The sequence below is a fragment of the Beta vulgaris genome, chromosome 2 (assembly GCF_026745355.1).
Source record: "Beta vulgaris subsp. vulgaris cultivar EL10 chromosome 2, EL10.2, whole genome shotgun sequence".
Lineage (NCBI taxonomy): Eukaryota > Viridiplantae > Streptophyta > Magnoliopsida > Caryophyllales > Amaranthaceae > Beta > Beta vulgaris.
Window position 1 is genome coordinate 2,622,304 of NC_079203.1, and position 12,844 is coordinate 2,635,147.

Sequence of the window (12,844 nt, forward strand, 5' to 3'; positions counted from 1 at the left end):
AAACTCCACTCGTAGAGTCAACTTAGCCATATTAATGGGGTTGACTCCACCAGGTGACAACCTTCGTATCAGTTTTCTCCTGATTTGCTTCCGCTAATGCCAATAAGTAAAACTTAGATTAATGTATGAAGGATTAAGACGGAGGACTGTTACAAAGGGAGTTGGGTGGCATGGGAGAGGAGGAGGAGGGAGCAACGAAGGAAGGAGGGAGGCAAGAAGAGGAAGAATATAGAAAAAAAAAACTTTTTTTTTGACGAGTTTACCTACTATTATAAACTACTCTCCAAAATTGAGACTGAACAATAAAAATCATAGTTAAGACTGTTTTTGTTAGGACTTCCATAATTGAGACGCATTAAATCAACATTTATTTTGTCTTAAGCTCAAAGCCTCAAACACATTTACTATCTAGTTTTCTGAAAACCTCATCACAAGGCCCAGACCCAACAAAGAGTAAAACAGTTCTCAGCTACGTGTTCAGTTGCTATCCTTCCATCTCCATGTAATGGACACAACCAATAGCATCTCAACACTCAAATATTGTGCTGCATTGTCTCCCAATCAATTTGGCCAAATAACTCTTTCATTATCACAATAATGCGACACCGAAATTTCTGAATTTTAGAGTTCTTGTCACTCTCTTAAACGTGCAAAACTTTCTAGTATCAAGTAGGGAATTTTTCATGACGAATTTGGTATTTTGCAGGTTCATATTTTGTGGGTTGGAATAGAAAAGTTTTGATCTTTGATGGAAAATGAGTGATTTTTCTCATTTTGAAGAACTGGGTTTTTCGTTATCAAAATAAGTATGGCTTATCTTGAATGCCCATTTGGAATTTTTGTTCAATCTCATGGAAATTGTAGAGAATTTCCCCATAATTTGGATGTCAGAGCCTTCAGTTATCAATTTAATAATGACTTGCAGAGAATGAATGCCTGTTCATCTGCAATTTCCAGCCTTTCATACAAGGTATCACCATTTAAAGTTCCACTTCTATTTTTTTTTTGTGTAATTATGTTTGTATTTGTAAAGTTGTAAAAAAATTGTGAATTCACAGATATTTTCGTGAATCTTTGCCATGATTTTATCATTATTAGAAGAAATTCATGAATGTTGTTGCAATGCTTTTAGAATTATGTGCTCTGGTGTTTTCTGAGATTTGATTAGTTGTTTTCAAGTTATTATCATCTTGTTGTTTTATGGGGGAAAACATTGCCTTTTTGATGCATGCTATATTATTTAGTGTACAGTGTAGATAGTTAGGTAAAAGAAACCATTTTAGGCGTTTGTGACTTCAATTATGTGGTGCAAATAGTTTGGACATTTTTGACATTGTTTTGTTGGACATGGGGCAGGATGAAAGGTTCTTTGAATGAATATTCTTTAGTCTAAAAGAGTTTGTAGTATGTAGTTAGCATTTATGCACCTAAGTAAAGGTTGGAACTTGGAAGAGCTACTCAGGAAGCAATTTTGAGGAGGGGTTAGATGAGCTGATTCGAGCTATTTTTCTGAGGTGGAGTAGACTTTGGTGGCCATGTAGGGTCGAGAGTTTAATGCTATAAGAATATAGTACATCAACTTGTAGATATATCTTGTTGATTAACTATGAGGCCAACTATAACCCCATATTTGGATCTAAGGTGTTAACAGTTTTGTGCCCTAATGGCTTTAAGGTGAGAGAAGTTTCATGATGTATGACATGTAAACTTTGCGGGTTTGAATCTCCACCCTTATGTTGGAAGTTTTCCATGTTTGTGAAGAAGTATTATTTCAGATTAGACGTTTTGTAGGATGCTAACTAGTATATGTTTAGCAAAATCTCCCATGTGTGAGGGGAAGTATTATCTCACACCATAAGATTGTATAAAAGTAATTAGTGCACAATATTAGTAGCGAAATGATTTTAGGATAATACATCAGTGGACTTGTGCGGTTATTACCTGTCCTGTTGATGTGCGCCTCGCTCTTCGCTTTAACAAAATCCTGCCCGAACAGAGCTCATGGTGATGAATATGGGGGTGCTTTCTCAGATGGGTAACCATACTAGATATGATAAAAAACAAGTAATAACTAATAAGGCAATTGATGAAGCAACTTATATCAATGGGTGATGGGAGAAATAAGACTTAGATGATTTGATACTTTAGGATAAGCCTTTGCAGGTTCCCTATTAAGGAATAAGGAGATGCAATGTGAAGAGAAGAAAAGGTAGGCTTAAGAAGATTAGGGGTGAGGTTATAAAATACTAGGTTTAAGTCTATTTAGAGTTTACTGGCATGCTAGGGTTATGCAGCTCGCCGCTGTGATGTTTTGTTATCAACTTATTAGGATAGCTATACAGATGATGCGTTTTTTTCAGTTCCCTCCATCATCTTTTAGTTTTTTCCATGCTTCTTTTATCCTGTATGCATTTCCTTAGTAGCATAACTTGAAATTCCAAGCCTCGTGTACTGTATTTATATCTCCTATTTTGTCGTTTATCCATCTGTTCACTTTACTATCCTTTTTCCTCGTTACTTATGTCTTAGTCTTTTATGGTGTTGTAGACTTGTAGTACTAGTATCATCATCAGTATCATCATCTTTTGCTAGTATTAAAGATTATTATTGTTACCACTTATATTATACTTTCCTATAGATATTGTTCTAGGAAAAGCTTTGTCATACCTTTATAACTTGTGCTTTCCTTTTTTTACCCAGAACATGAAAATGTGAGACTTCTGGTACAAGCCTGTCTTATCTGTTTTGACTAGTTAGTGCAAGAATTTCCAGTTCCATAGATCCTACCTATCATTGTTGTTGTTTTGCAAGATGGAGTTGCCTCGCCGTTGACTCCTAGTATGTAGTTACTTGAAAGATAAATCGAGAAGTAGTATTTTGAAGGAATAAATCTGAGAAGTTAATTGGTCTATATTATGTGGAAATCCTCTATCGTCTTATTGATTGTGAGCTCTTTGGTGAGTCGTGGGTGCATTTAACCTTTCTTGACTCCTGGAACTTTTTTGATTGATACTAGACCTGGGAATGGGCCGGGCCTTGTTCATGGGCCTGACCCGTAGGCTTTGGCGACCGCTAGGACGGGCCTGAAATTTTCAAATTTTGTCTGTGCCTGGCCCAGGTCCATGGGCCAGGCTCGTGCCTCCCACGGGCATGACCCATGTTTTTTTTAGCAATATCAGACTAAAAAAACAAAGAAAAGGGGCATTCGGCCCATGGGCCATATAGGCGCCTAGGCGGGATTGTGCCGGGATGGGCCGGAAATAAAATTTCTTGACCGTGGTAGTCCCACGGCCCACGTAGCGGACAACGGCCCAGCCCGGCCCGCATGCTGGCCCGGTCCATACCCACCTCTAATATTTGATACGTACGCTATCTTGTCAAATTACACATCCTAATTAATAGTATCTTTCTTAGTTTCTTAAGGGTATGAGAGAATGATCAATTTTGTATGACGAAGCAAAGTACCCCCATTTCTGATGTGAAAATTTGCTAGAGGCCCTGAAGAATGCTTAGGTAGAATTAAAAAGCTAGCAGATATAAGCCTTTCGTCATGATGTTTGTACCTTTAGCTTTTAGTTTACTAACAAAGTTTGGCATTTTTTGTTATTATTTTAGGAAACTTGGGTACTTCTGTGATGTGCTAGATTGCTATTTTATGTACTAACCAATCCCCATCTGTATGTAGGAACTGTACATGATTTTTTCTGTCTTCTTGAATGCAGGGACGTGCAGGAAGAACTCAAGCTCTTACCAATAACAGTGACTTTTTCTGGGAAGAAATGCCGACACCTATACTGGATATGGTTGAGAATCCGATTAACATGAAAAATTTGTCACCTAAGGTTGAAATGTCATGGTACCTTTTTCTTTTCTATCCTTATAGTGTTCTTTTAAAATATAATTTTGAAAACTAAGCGTCAAATATAGAATAAATAAGAAAAAATCTGGCGATATGTCAACTAACTGGAGTTCTGGTGCACCAGGAGCTGAAACAATTATCCGAGGAAATACGTGGAGAACTCTCTCTCTTGGTGTCAAAAGGACAAAAAAGTTTACAAGCTAGTCTATCTGTGGTGGAGCTGACTGTTGCAATTCATTATGTTTTTCATGCGCCAATGGACAAGATATTGTGGGATAAAGGGGACCAAGTGAGACACAAACCTTTATAATGAAACAAAATTTTCATGGCTCTGCTGTTCTGTTGTCTCCCTTTTTTCTAAATAGTCCATTTTGAGGTATTAGAGATGTACTCCTTTTAGTAAGATTAATGCCTTTTGACTTTGAGCAGACGTATGCACATAAGTTACTCACAGGAAGGAGATCTCTGATAAGTACTCTTGGACAAAAGAATGGACTTTCTGGTTATACATGTCGCTTTGAGAGTGAATATGATTCTTTTGGAGCAGCTCATGGTTGCAACAGTATCTCTGCTGGGCTTGGTATATCTTAATATTCCGCCCTAGTATTTCTGCTATTTCTCTTTTGGGGAAAGTGATATTTATGTATTATTAACACAATCACGATTCACGAGTCGACATAAAACTCGATTTCAGGTTTGGCAGTTGCAAGAGACATTAAGGGAAAACGTGAGCGTGTAGTTTCTGTGATTAGCAATGAAACAACTACTGCTGGTCAGGTCTATGAGGCAATGAGTAATGCTGGTTACTTGGATTCGAACTTGGTGGTGATCTTAAATGATAGTCGTCACTCTTTGCATCCTAAGCCTGATGAGAATTCCAGAACACCAATTACTGCACTTTCTAGTTCTTGGAGCAAGCTGCAATCCAGTAAAACATTTCGAAAATTCAGAGAAGGTGCTAAGGTACGCATTTTGGTGCTCCTTTTTGATGTTACATCAAGAAATCTTTGACAAATTAAGTAGACATCTTTGTTTGTTCCCTTTACTGAAGTTCCGTTAGTATTTTGTGATGGTTTTCTCTTCAGGGTCTTACTAAGAGAATCGGTAAAGGTTTATATGAATGGGCTGCCAAAGTTGATGAGTATGCACGTGGTATGCTGGGTCCTACAGGATCAACTCTTTTCGAAGAGTTGGGACTGTATTATATTGGTCCAGTGGATGGGAACAAAATTGAAGATCTAATCTGTGTTCTCCAAGAAGTAGCTTCCTTGGATTCTATGGGCCCCGTATTGATTCATGTCATGACAGATGAAAAGATTGGACTAGCCAAGGAAATGAGTGAAATAGTGGGAACTGCTGATGGAGGTACTTTGTTTAGTAATTACCTCTAGCATTCTCTATTATCTGTTCTGAACATTATGGTTGGACTTCAGAAATGTGCATGTGTATTAAGATGACAGTGTGATACTGCCTGGTGCATTTTTTAATCAGTTTTTTTTTTTTTTTTTTTCTGGTTTATCACTGAAACCATACAAAAATGCTGTTTTGTGCTTGAGATTTGTTTGTTTCCATGAGTTGAGATGCTTACTGGCTTTGTCGTACTAGTATGGCCGAACTGCTAGTGCTAACAGCCTAACTAGTGAAGGAGTATCTAGATTTATATAATCCATTAAGTTCCACTTTGGCATGGCAGAGTTAGGTTCAGTTTCTGATCTGAAAGTTACACGACGTTTCTTTCTTAAGATGAAAATACCGTAATGACTTTAGTCCCATCTGCAGTGTCTTGTTTCATGCATATGCCAACTACTGAAAATATTTGAACTTTTTCTAGTCGTCACTTTGTCACTTAGCAGTTAACACTGTGCTAGAAACTTTGCTAGAAGATTTAGATTTCACACACAATTGAGAATAAATGCAAACAACTATCAGGATGATCAGACAAAGGAAGAGAGAGATTTGATTGATTTTTGCCAACAGAAGAAATATAAGAATTACAAAGGGTCCTTGCTCTTAGTAGGCAAGTTCTGTCCAAAATTAATAGGGATTTTGATGAAAATTTATGGATGCCGTCTCCTCTCTCCTTCATAGTTAATTAACTGCATTCTCCACTTCTTGGCACACCGCTCGAGGTTAACAAACTCCCCGCTCAGTCTTCTGTTGTAACTGATTTTCAAGTAGCTTACCTAGTATGCTTCATTTTGCATAAGTCAACAAAACAAGGGGTCTAGATCTGCTGATTCATGGCACTTTGTTGCTCACTTGTTTCAGGACAGAAAATATGATGGACAATAATAGTATGTACTTTCATGTCTGGTGCTTTGTGCTATCTTCTACATGTCTTGCTGAGTTTCAATGTGATGAAGACAAGCAGCCCGTATTGTAACTTGAGGAAGACATGAATCTTGGCTACATTTGCAGACTGATATTTTGTTTGTAACCTTGTTGCCCTTTCTCCACTCAAGTTATCTAACAAATCCCAAACAATTAAGGAAAAATGGATGAGAATACCCCCAACTTTGGCCCATCCGCTTTTAATACCCCCACCTATGGGTTATTCCTGTATAATCCCAACTATTGGGAGATCCGCCAGAAATGCACCCAGATGACTTGTAACCTGTTACCAAGGTCATTTTTTTTATTTTTTTTCTTTTGTTTTTATTTCTTCTTCATCCCCCATTGCAACCCCTCCCATAAATCCTCCTGCCAGCCCATGCCCCCTCCCCACTCCCACCACCCTCGAATCCACCGCGTCCCTCCACCGCCTTCAGCCTAGCAAATCTAGACACACTCACTCACACCCCTCCCCCACCCTCGCAACCCCCTGCCCCGCAACCTCCCCTCCCTCGCAACCCTTGCGCCGCAACCCCCTCACACACAACCTCCCTGCCCCGCAAACCCCTCATAATTTTCGCAAAACCCACGTGAAATCCTCCCTAAACCTCCATTTTCGACAAACCCATCTGAAATCCTCCCCAAATCAATCATTTTCAACAAATTCACAACTTTATAACGACGAAACTCACAGCTAAATGAAAATAAAACGAAATTCGAAGGGGAGGGTGAATGGGTTTGTGTCGATTCAGCAGGGGAAGGGGGGTTGCGGGGTGAGGAGGGGGTGGTGGGGAAGTGGGGGTTGCTAGGGTAAGGGATAAGGGAGTAGGGGGCTGGGTGGTGATTAGGGGGGTTGTTGGGGGCTGGGTGTGGGAAGGGTGGTAGTGGGGGTGAGGGAAAGTGGCAGTGGGTGGTGGGGGTGGGGTGATTTCGTAGGTGGGGTGGTTTCGGGGGTGGTGTGAAGGGGAGGGGGTTTTCTCGCTGGGAAGGGGTACGGGAGGAGGGAGAAAGGGAAGGGGAGGGGGACTGGTGATGAAGAGGAGGAAGAGGAGGGGTGGCAGTGGTGGGAGTAGAAAATGGTAGGGTGGTGTGATAAATAAAAAGGAAAAACAAAAAAAAATAAGTAAAATCAATAAGAGCATGACACGTGTCATTTTAACCTGCTAAACCGGTTATTTTAGGTCAGGGGTGCATTTTTGACAAACCTCCCTAATAGTTGGGCGTATTTAAAAATAACTCATAGTTGGGGGTATTAAAAGCGGATGGGCCAAAGTTGGGGGTATTCTGATCCATTTTTCCAACAATTAATTATAATGTACTTTTAACGGCTCATTTTACATCTATATGCATTAGGTGCTCACATTTTTTATGTACTTGAAAATAATTGATGCCAGTTTTTAATTCGAAGTCAACTGTAATGTTTCATGATGATACACATCTGTTATCTTATTTGTTGCCGATATAGTAGATTGATGTTATATCAAATATCGTTTAAGTTGCCATAACAGCTGATATTGTTTCGGTGCTTCTGTGTTGTGTTCTGTACACTCCAGGCTCAAGTGATATTGATTCGTTGATAGCCAGAATTGGTCCTCAAACATACAGCCATTACTTTGTAGAAGCTTTATCAATAGAGGCAGAGAATGACAAGGATATAGTGGCAGTTCATGCAGCTATGAGAATGGAGCCATCAATTCAGTTGTTCCAAGAGAAATTTCCAGACAGGTTTTTTGATGTTGGAATGGCGGAGCAACATGCAGTTACATTTTCTGCTGGTTTAGCATGTGGAGGTCTGAAACCATTTTGTATAATTCCTTCTGCCTTCCTACAGCGAGCTTATGACCAGGTTCTTCCCCCTTTCCTTTGTCTGTCTGTCTCTCTTACTTTTTTTTTCTCTCCCTTAAGGCCTCATTTTACAGCCTCTCAATTCTACTCTCGGATTATGGAACACTAGAGTTGAGATGATACACGCCAACAAAATGAGAACTAGTTTTGTTTGAAGTAGGAATAAGTAGTGCTAAAAACATACCTATTAGAATACTTATGTTCTGGTTTAGAAACTCTTGTGATTATTTGAATTTACCATCATGACAGCTCATCACTTTGAAAAAAAAGACTACGCCTTGGGATAGTATGATGACAAAAAGCCCATAACACTGTTTTACATTCTTGATGGAAAACTGAATAAGGGCCTGGATAGTATTAAGCTTTACCACTTCCACCAGATCTTGCAATATCTAGTTAGATATGTTTGACTTCTTCGACATTTTCGTTTTGCTTGTTATTAATGTGATATTGTAAGAGCCTTTGTTGGGAAGTTGAATGACCCAATATATATCACTTTTACGACCAATTACATTTCAGGTTTTGATTGCTAATTTATTATTTTATTCAAACAATTACGTTATAAGACATTTTGTTTAGATTATTACTATTTTTGAACTATACTTCTTCCATAAGTGAAACACTTCTCTCAAAAAGCTCTCACAAAAACGAGAGTAATGTTATACTTATTTCAGAATAGAGGGAGTATAATTTTATCCTCAAAAATTTGTGACCAATTTGTCAATTAAGGGTATCATTCACTTCAATCATCAAATTTAATATTTATGGTAATCATCTGAACATTAAAGTTAAATTTCACCATCTGTTAGCTTAGAGGTTATTAGTTATTACCAGGGTTACCTAATTCGCCCCTACCCCCCACGAATCATGTTTCGATTCGTCCGTTCCGAAACGCGATTCGTTTGCGCACCAAATCGGTGGGGAACGCGACTTAGATCGACAAAACTGGCGTTCCAAATGGTGGGTAGAGATTTCGAAATTTAGGGTATGAATAAAACCTAATTTTGTTAATTGAAGGGGAAATATAACAAAATTTGTGCTGTAATTATGGGGCTTTTGATAGGAATTTGAAATCGAGTGGATTGAAGTGTTTTTGAAGCAACCCAATTACACAATACATTCTAGGTTTCAATTTCGAAAATCCCAAATTCTCTCTTAACTCACCTGCGAAAAGTAGTTTACAACTCTATAAGGTTCTGAAATTGTGTGTGTGTCTCTACTTCTCTCTCTCTATCTCTCTCTCTCTCTTTCTATATATATATATATATAGAGAAGTGAGCTCATATGAAATGCATACTTACATGAGAAATGATAATGGATTTTACGCGCTATAAATCTAATGAACAATTGATGTAACTCCAAAAAAAAATATTAGTTAAATAATCTCGGAAAAAATATTTTTTTTTTCTTGGGCTCGGGTATAACTCTAATAAACAAGTGTTGTAACTCTAATCCAATCGTATGGTTGAGATTCATTCTCATTTCTCATGTGATTCGGCTGTATCTCTAATATACTTGGAATTTGGAAGTAGTAATTGCTTGTCCCTTGGGAGGAAGCCTCATGATGATCTTAATTACCCCTACTTGAATAGTCATCTAATGCACTGCTTTCTCGTTAGCTGTTTAAGAAGTGTTGAATATTTTTGCAGATTAATTCAACATCTCATTTGTGTCTTCTGATCACAGATTGTTCATGATGTTGATAGACAGAAAATTCCAGTTCGTTTCGCAATCACAAATGCAGGACTAGTAGGTTCCAGTGGACCAGTGTGCTCTGGGTCGTTTGATGTTACCTTCATGTCATGCTTACCAAACATGATTGTCATGGCACCCTCTGATGAGTTTGAACTGGCTCGTATGATAGCCACTGCAGCACAAATTGATGATCAACCAGTATGCTTTCGATATCCTAGTGGTGCCATTGTTGGCATAGATACCCCCATGAGTACAACACCCATTGAGGTAATACTTTTCTCTAAGATATTTTTGTTTATTCATTAAAAAGTCTAATAAGCAGAATATCGATATTACTTCCTCCGTAACAAAATAGATGTTACACTTTCAAAAACACATATTTCTAGGCAATTTTTGAAGATGAGAGAGATAGAAAGAAAGAAAAAAGGGAACCCATGTGATAGGAGAGAGATAGAGAGAGATTGCTACCTAAAAAGGAAGTGTAACTTCTATTTTGTTACAACGTACCATATATAGAAAGTATAACATCTATTTTGTTATGGAGGAAGTATATGTTTGATGCTTGAAAGTTGAAAGTGTCATGAACCTTTGATTTAGTTGCAAAATGGTTTTTGTAGAACAGATTGGCAAGGGAAAGGTCCTCATTGAAGGTAAAGATATTGCTTTATTAGGATATGGAGTCATGGTTCAGAACTGCCTTTTGGCCCGGTCTCTCCTCTCAAAGCTTGGAGTAGAAGTTACTGTTGCCGATGCAAGGTTCTGCAAGCCCCTTGACATTGAGCTTGTTAGAGATCTTTGTCAAAATCATGCTTTTCTGATTACTGTGGAGGAAGGATCTGTTGGAGGATTTGGATCCCATGTCGCGCAATTCATTGCACTTGATGGGAAGCTTGATGGAAGAGTTAAGGTAATTCTTTCAAATGCTTTGCTTTTAGTTCTGAATTGTTGATAAATTCTGAGCTTAGAAAGCAGACCTTTTTACGAACTTTTTCTGTTTATTAAATTGCTTTGACGTGGTTGAGATAAATCCTTCAACCCAGATAGCTTTCATGCATCTTGAATGTAAGATATCTGCGAAACAAGTCAGTATGTGATCCATCTATGTTTATTGGAACTCCTTTTGATAAAGTTAGCTGCTTAAGTCAGGTGCTTGCCATACTCTGATGTTCGTTGGGTACGGTCAGCTGAAAGCGTAAGGGCATTCTGCATCTAGATTCTAGACAGCTACTCCCTAGCCTTTGGATGATGAAGCAAAAGGCCGTAAGGCCCATACCTTAATGTACCTATTGGGTTGCATAATGGTTGGGACACTGTACTTCCTTTATTCGCTAATAAGTGCAATACTTTTTTCTTATGGTCTCCAACACATACATTGATCATAATTATTATCAGGCACTTAATAACAAAAATTATGAAAATTTGATATTTTGGGAACACATTAAAACAAATCTAACAACACCGCGCCTAATAATAATTTATGTTATATATTAGTGTAAAAATTGGTCAAAACTTGTGAAATCTGACCACCAAAAAGCAAGTGTTGCACTTATTAGCGAATAGAGCACAGGTTTATGCCATGGGATGCAGCAAGCTAGGTCTCTTCCTAGAATGCTTTTCTCATCACTCCCCTTTGGACTGTGTCATGCTTTACTTATATGAACTTATTGTTTTAATTTATTTTTATTCGTAATTACTGAGATTGCACATTCCTACTTTCATTGGTTGATCTAAAGAGATCGAAGAATTTTATGTTAAATCTTAAGCTGTTGTAGCCTGTCCTCTTATTTTGGTGATCTTTGTTATTCCAGTGGAGACCAATGGTATTGCCGGACACGTACATAGAACACGCGTCTCCAAACGAACAGCTAACTCATGCAGGGCTAAGTGGTCATCATATTGCAGCTACCGTATTATCTTTACTTGGCCGAACCCGAGAAGCCCTTCTTTTGATGTGCTAGATAGTCTTTTTGATTCTTAGGGTGCTGAAGTTTACTTTTTGGATGCAACAAGGAAATAAGAAAGAATTTGAGGAAAGTTTTGAGCGATATGAGCCGCTGAATCATGATCTTATATTATGTACATTCTATTTATTTGAGTTTGACTATCCAGAAAAGTTCCTGGTTATGTGAGAAGGGTCAGATGAGAAAAATGAAATTTGCTAAAAGCTCAAACTCATTTTGGCCACTATTTTGCACTTCAAGTTGAGTTTCGTTTAATGGAAAGGAAACCACCTTCTAACCTTTAATCATTGTTCAATCGTCACCACGGGCACAGTAGAGGAAGAGATCCCTTAGCGTTCTTGTCTATTTCCAAAGTGTCTAGCCCATTAATCCGGGTTGGTTAACATGCAAGAGGTTCTAGTGGGGTGATTTTGATTTGAGTTTGGATTTTTCTTGGCTGAAGTAAGCATCTTGTACATCAATCTTTTTTCCGTTTGCTATGTTGTAGAGTAATTGGTAGCATTTTAAATGGTGAAATGTAACTATATTAGGCAGCAAATAAGTTTCCTTTGAGCTTGTAATTGTCTATAAATTCAAATTGTTGCTTAAAGTATTTTATTGTAGTTTCAGGGACAATGGACAAATGAATTAGTTCTAATATGAGAAAATTGTAAGAAGTTTGTAAGAGTACATACCAAATAGAGCTATTTGGATAGATTGAAATTTAGTTTTACAATTAGTTTTTATTATTATTGTTATCATATATAATATTAAAGCAAGAAAAATTCAGCCTACGTGGCAGCCCCATATTCTTTCTCGCCTCTCATTGTTCCTTTGATTTTTCGACCCCTCTCATTCACTTGCCACATGTCATTTATTGAAGTAATATTTTGCAAATCCTCTTTGATTGAGGCAATGAGGCGTGTATGGGAACAAATCAATTCCTTCCAAATTCTCATATTTGCTACAATTATATTATTATGATTGATTTTTCAACATGGTTTGGTGATTCTTTCCAAATCTCGCGTTCTTCTTCAACACATTTGATTCTTCAACACAATCATAATATAGTAGCAAAAACATTTATTTTGTATAATAGCTGCCAAAATCTTCATCTTTGCGAAAAATTCATTTTTTTTTCTTAAAGTATTGCAATATATTTGTAAAACATAGA

General features: G+C 37.8%; 1 protein-coding gene across 5 annotated transcripts; it reads left to right on the forward strand.

Moving 5' to 3' along the window:
- Positions 1 to 493: 493 nt before the first annotated feature.
- LOC104887699 (probable 1-deoxy-D-xylulose-5-phosphate synthase, chloroplastic) lies at positions 494 to 12,422 on the forward strand. 5 transcript variants are annotated; one of them, XM_019248061.3, is made up of 11 exons: positions 502 to 806; positions 926 to 970; positions 3,723 to 3,842; positions 3,984 to 4,148; positions 4,289 to 4,439; positions 4,554 to 4,822; positions 4,945 to 5,224; positions 7,744 to 8,036; positions 9,722 to 9,997; positions 10,353 to 10,637; positions 11,539 to 12,422. In XM_019248061.3, the coding sequence occupies exons 2-11, from the start codon at positions 929 to 931 to the stop codon at positions 11,686 to 11,688; spliced, it is 2,031 nt and encodes a 676-aa protein (XP_019103606.2). In that variant the 5' UTR covers positions 502 to 806; positions 926 to 928; the 3' UTR covers positions 11,689 to 12,422. The 5 variants fall into 5 exon arrangements, with proteins under 5 accessions (XP_019103609.2, XP_019103606.2, XP_010670708.2 ...); XM_048638134.2 differs by lacking the exon at positions 502 to 806 and adding an exon at positions 2,701 to 2,838 and having other exon boundaries at positions 830 to 970; XM_010672406.4 differs by having other exon boundaries at positions 502 to 970.
- The last annotated feature ends 422 nt before the right edge of the window (positions 12,423 to 12,844 follow it).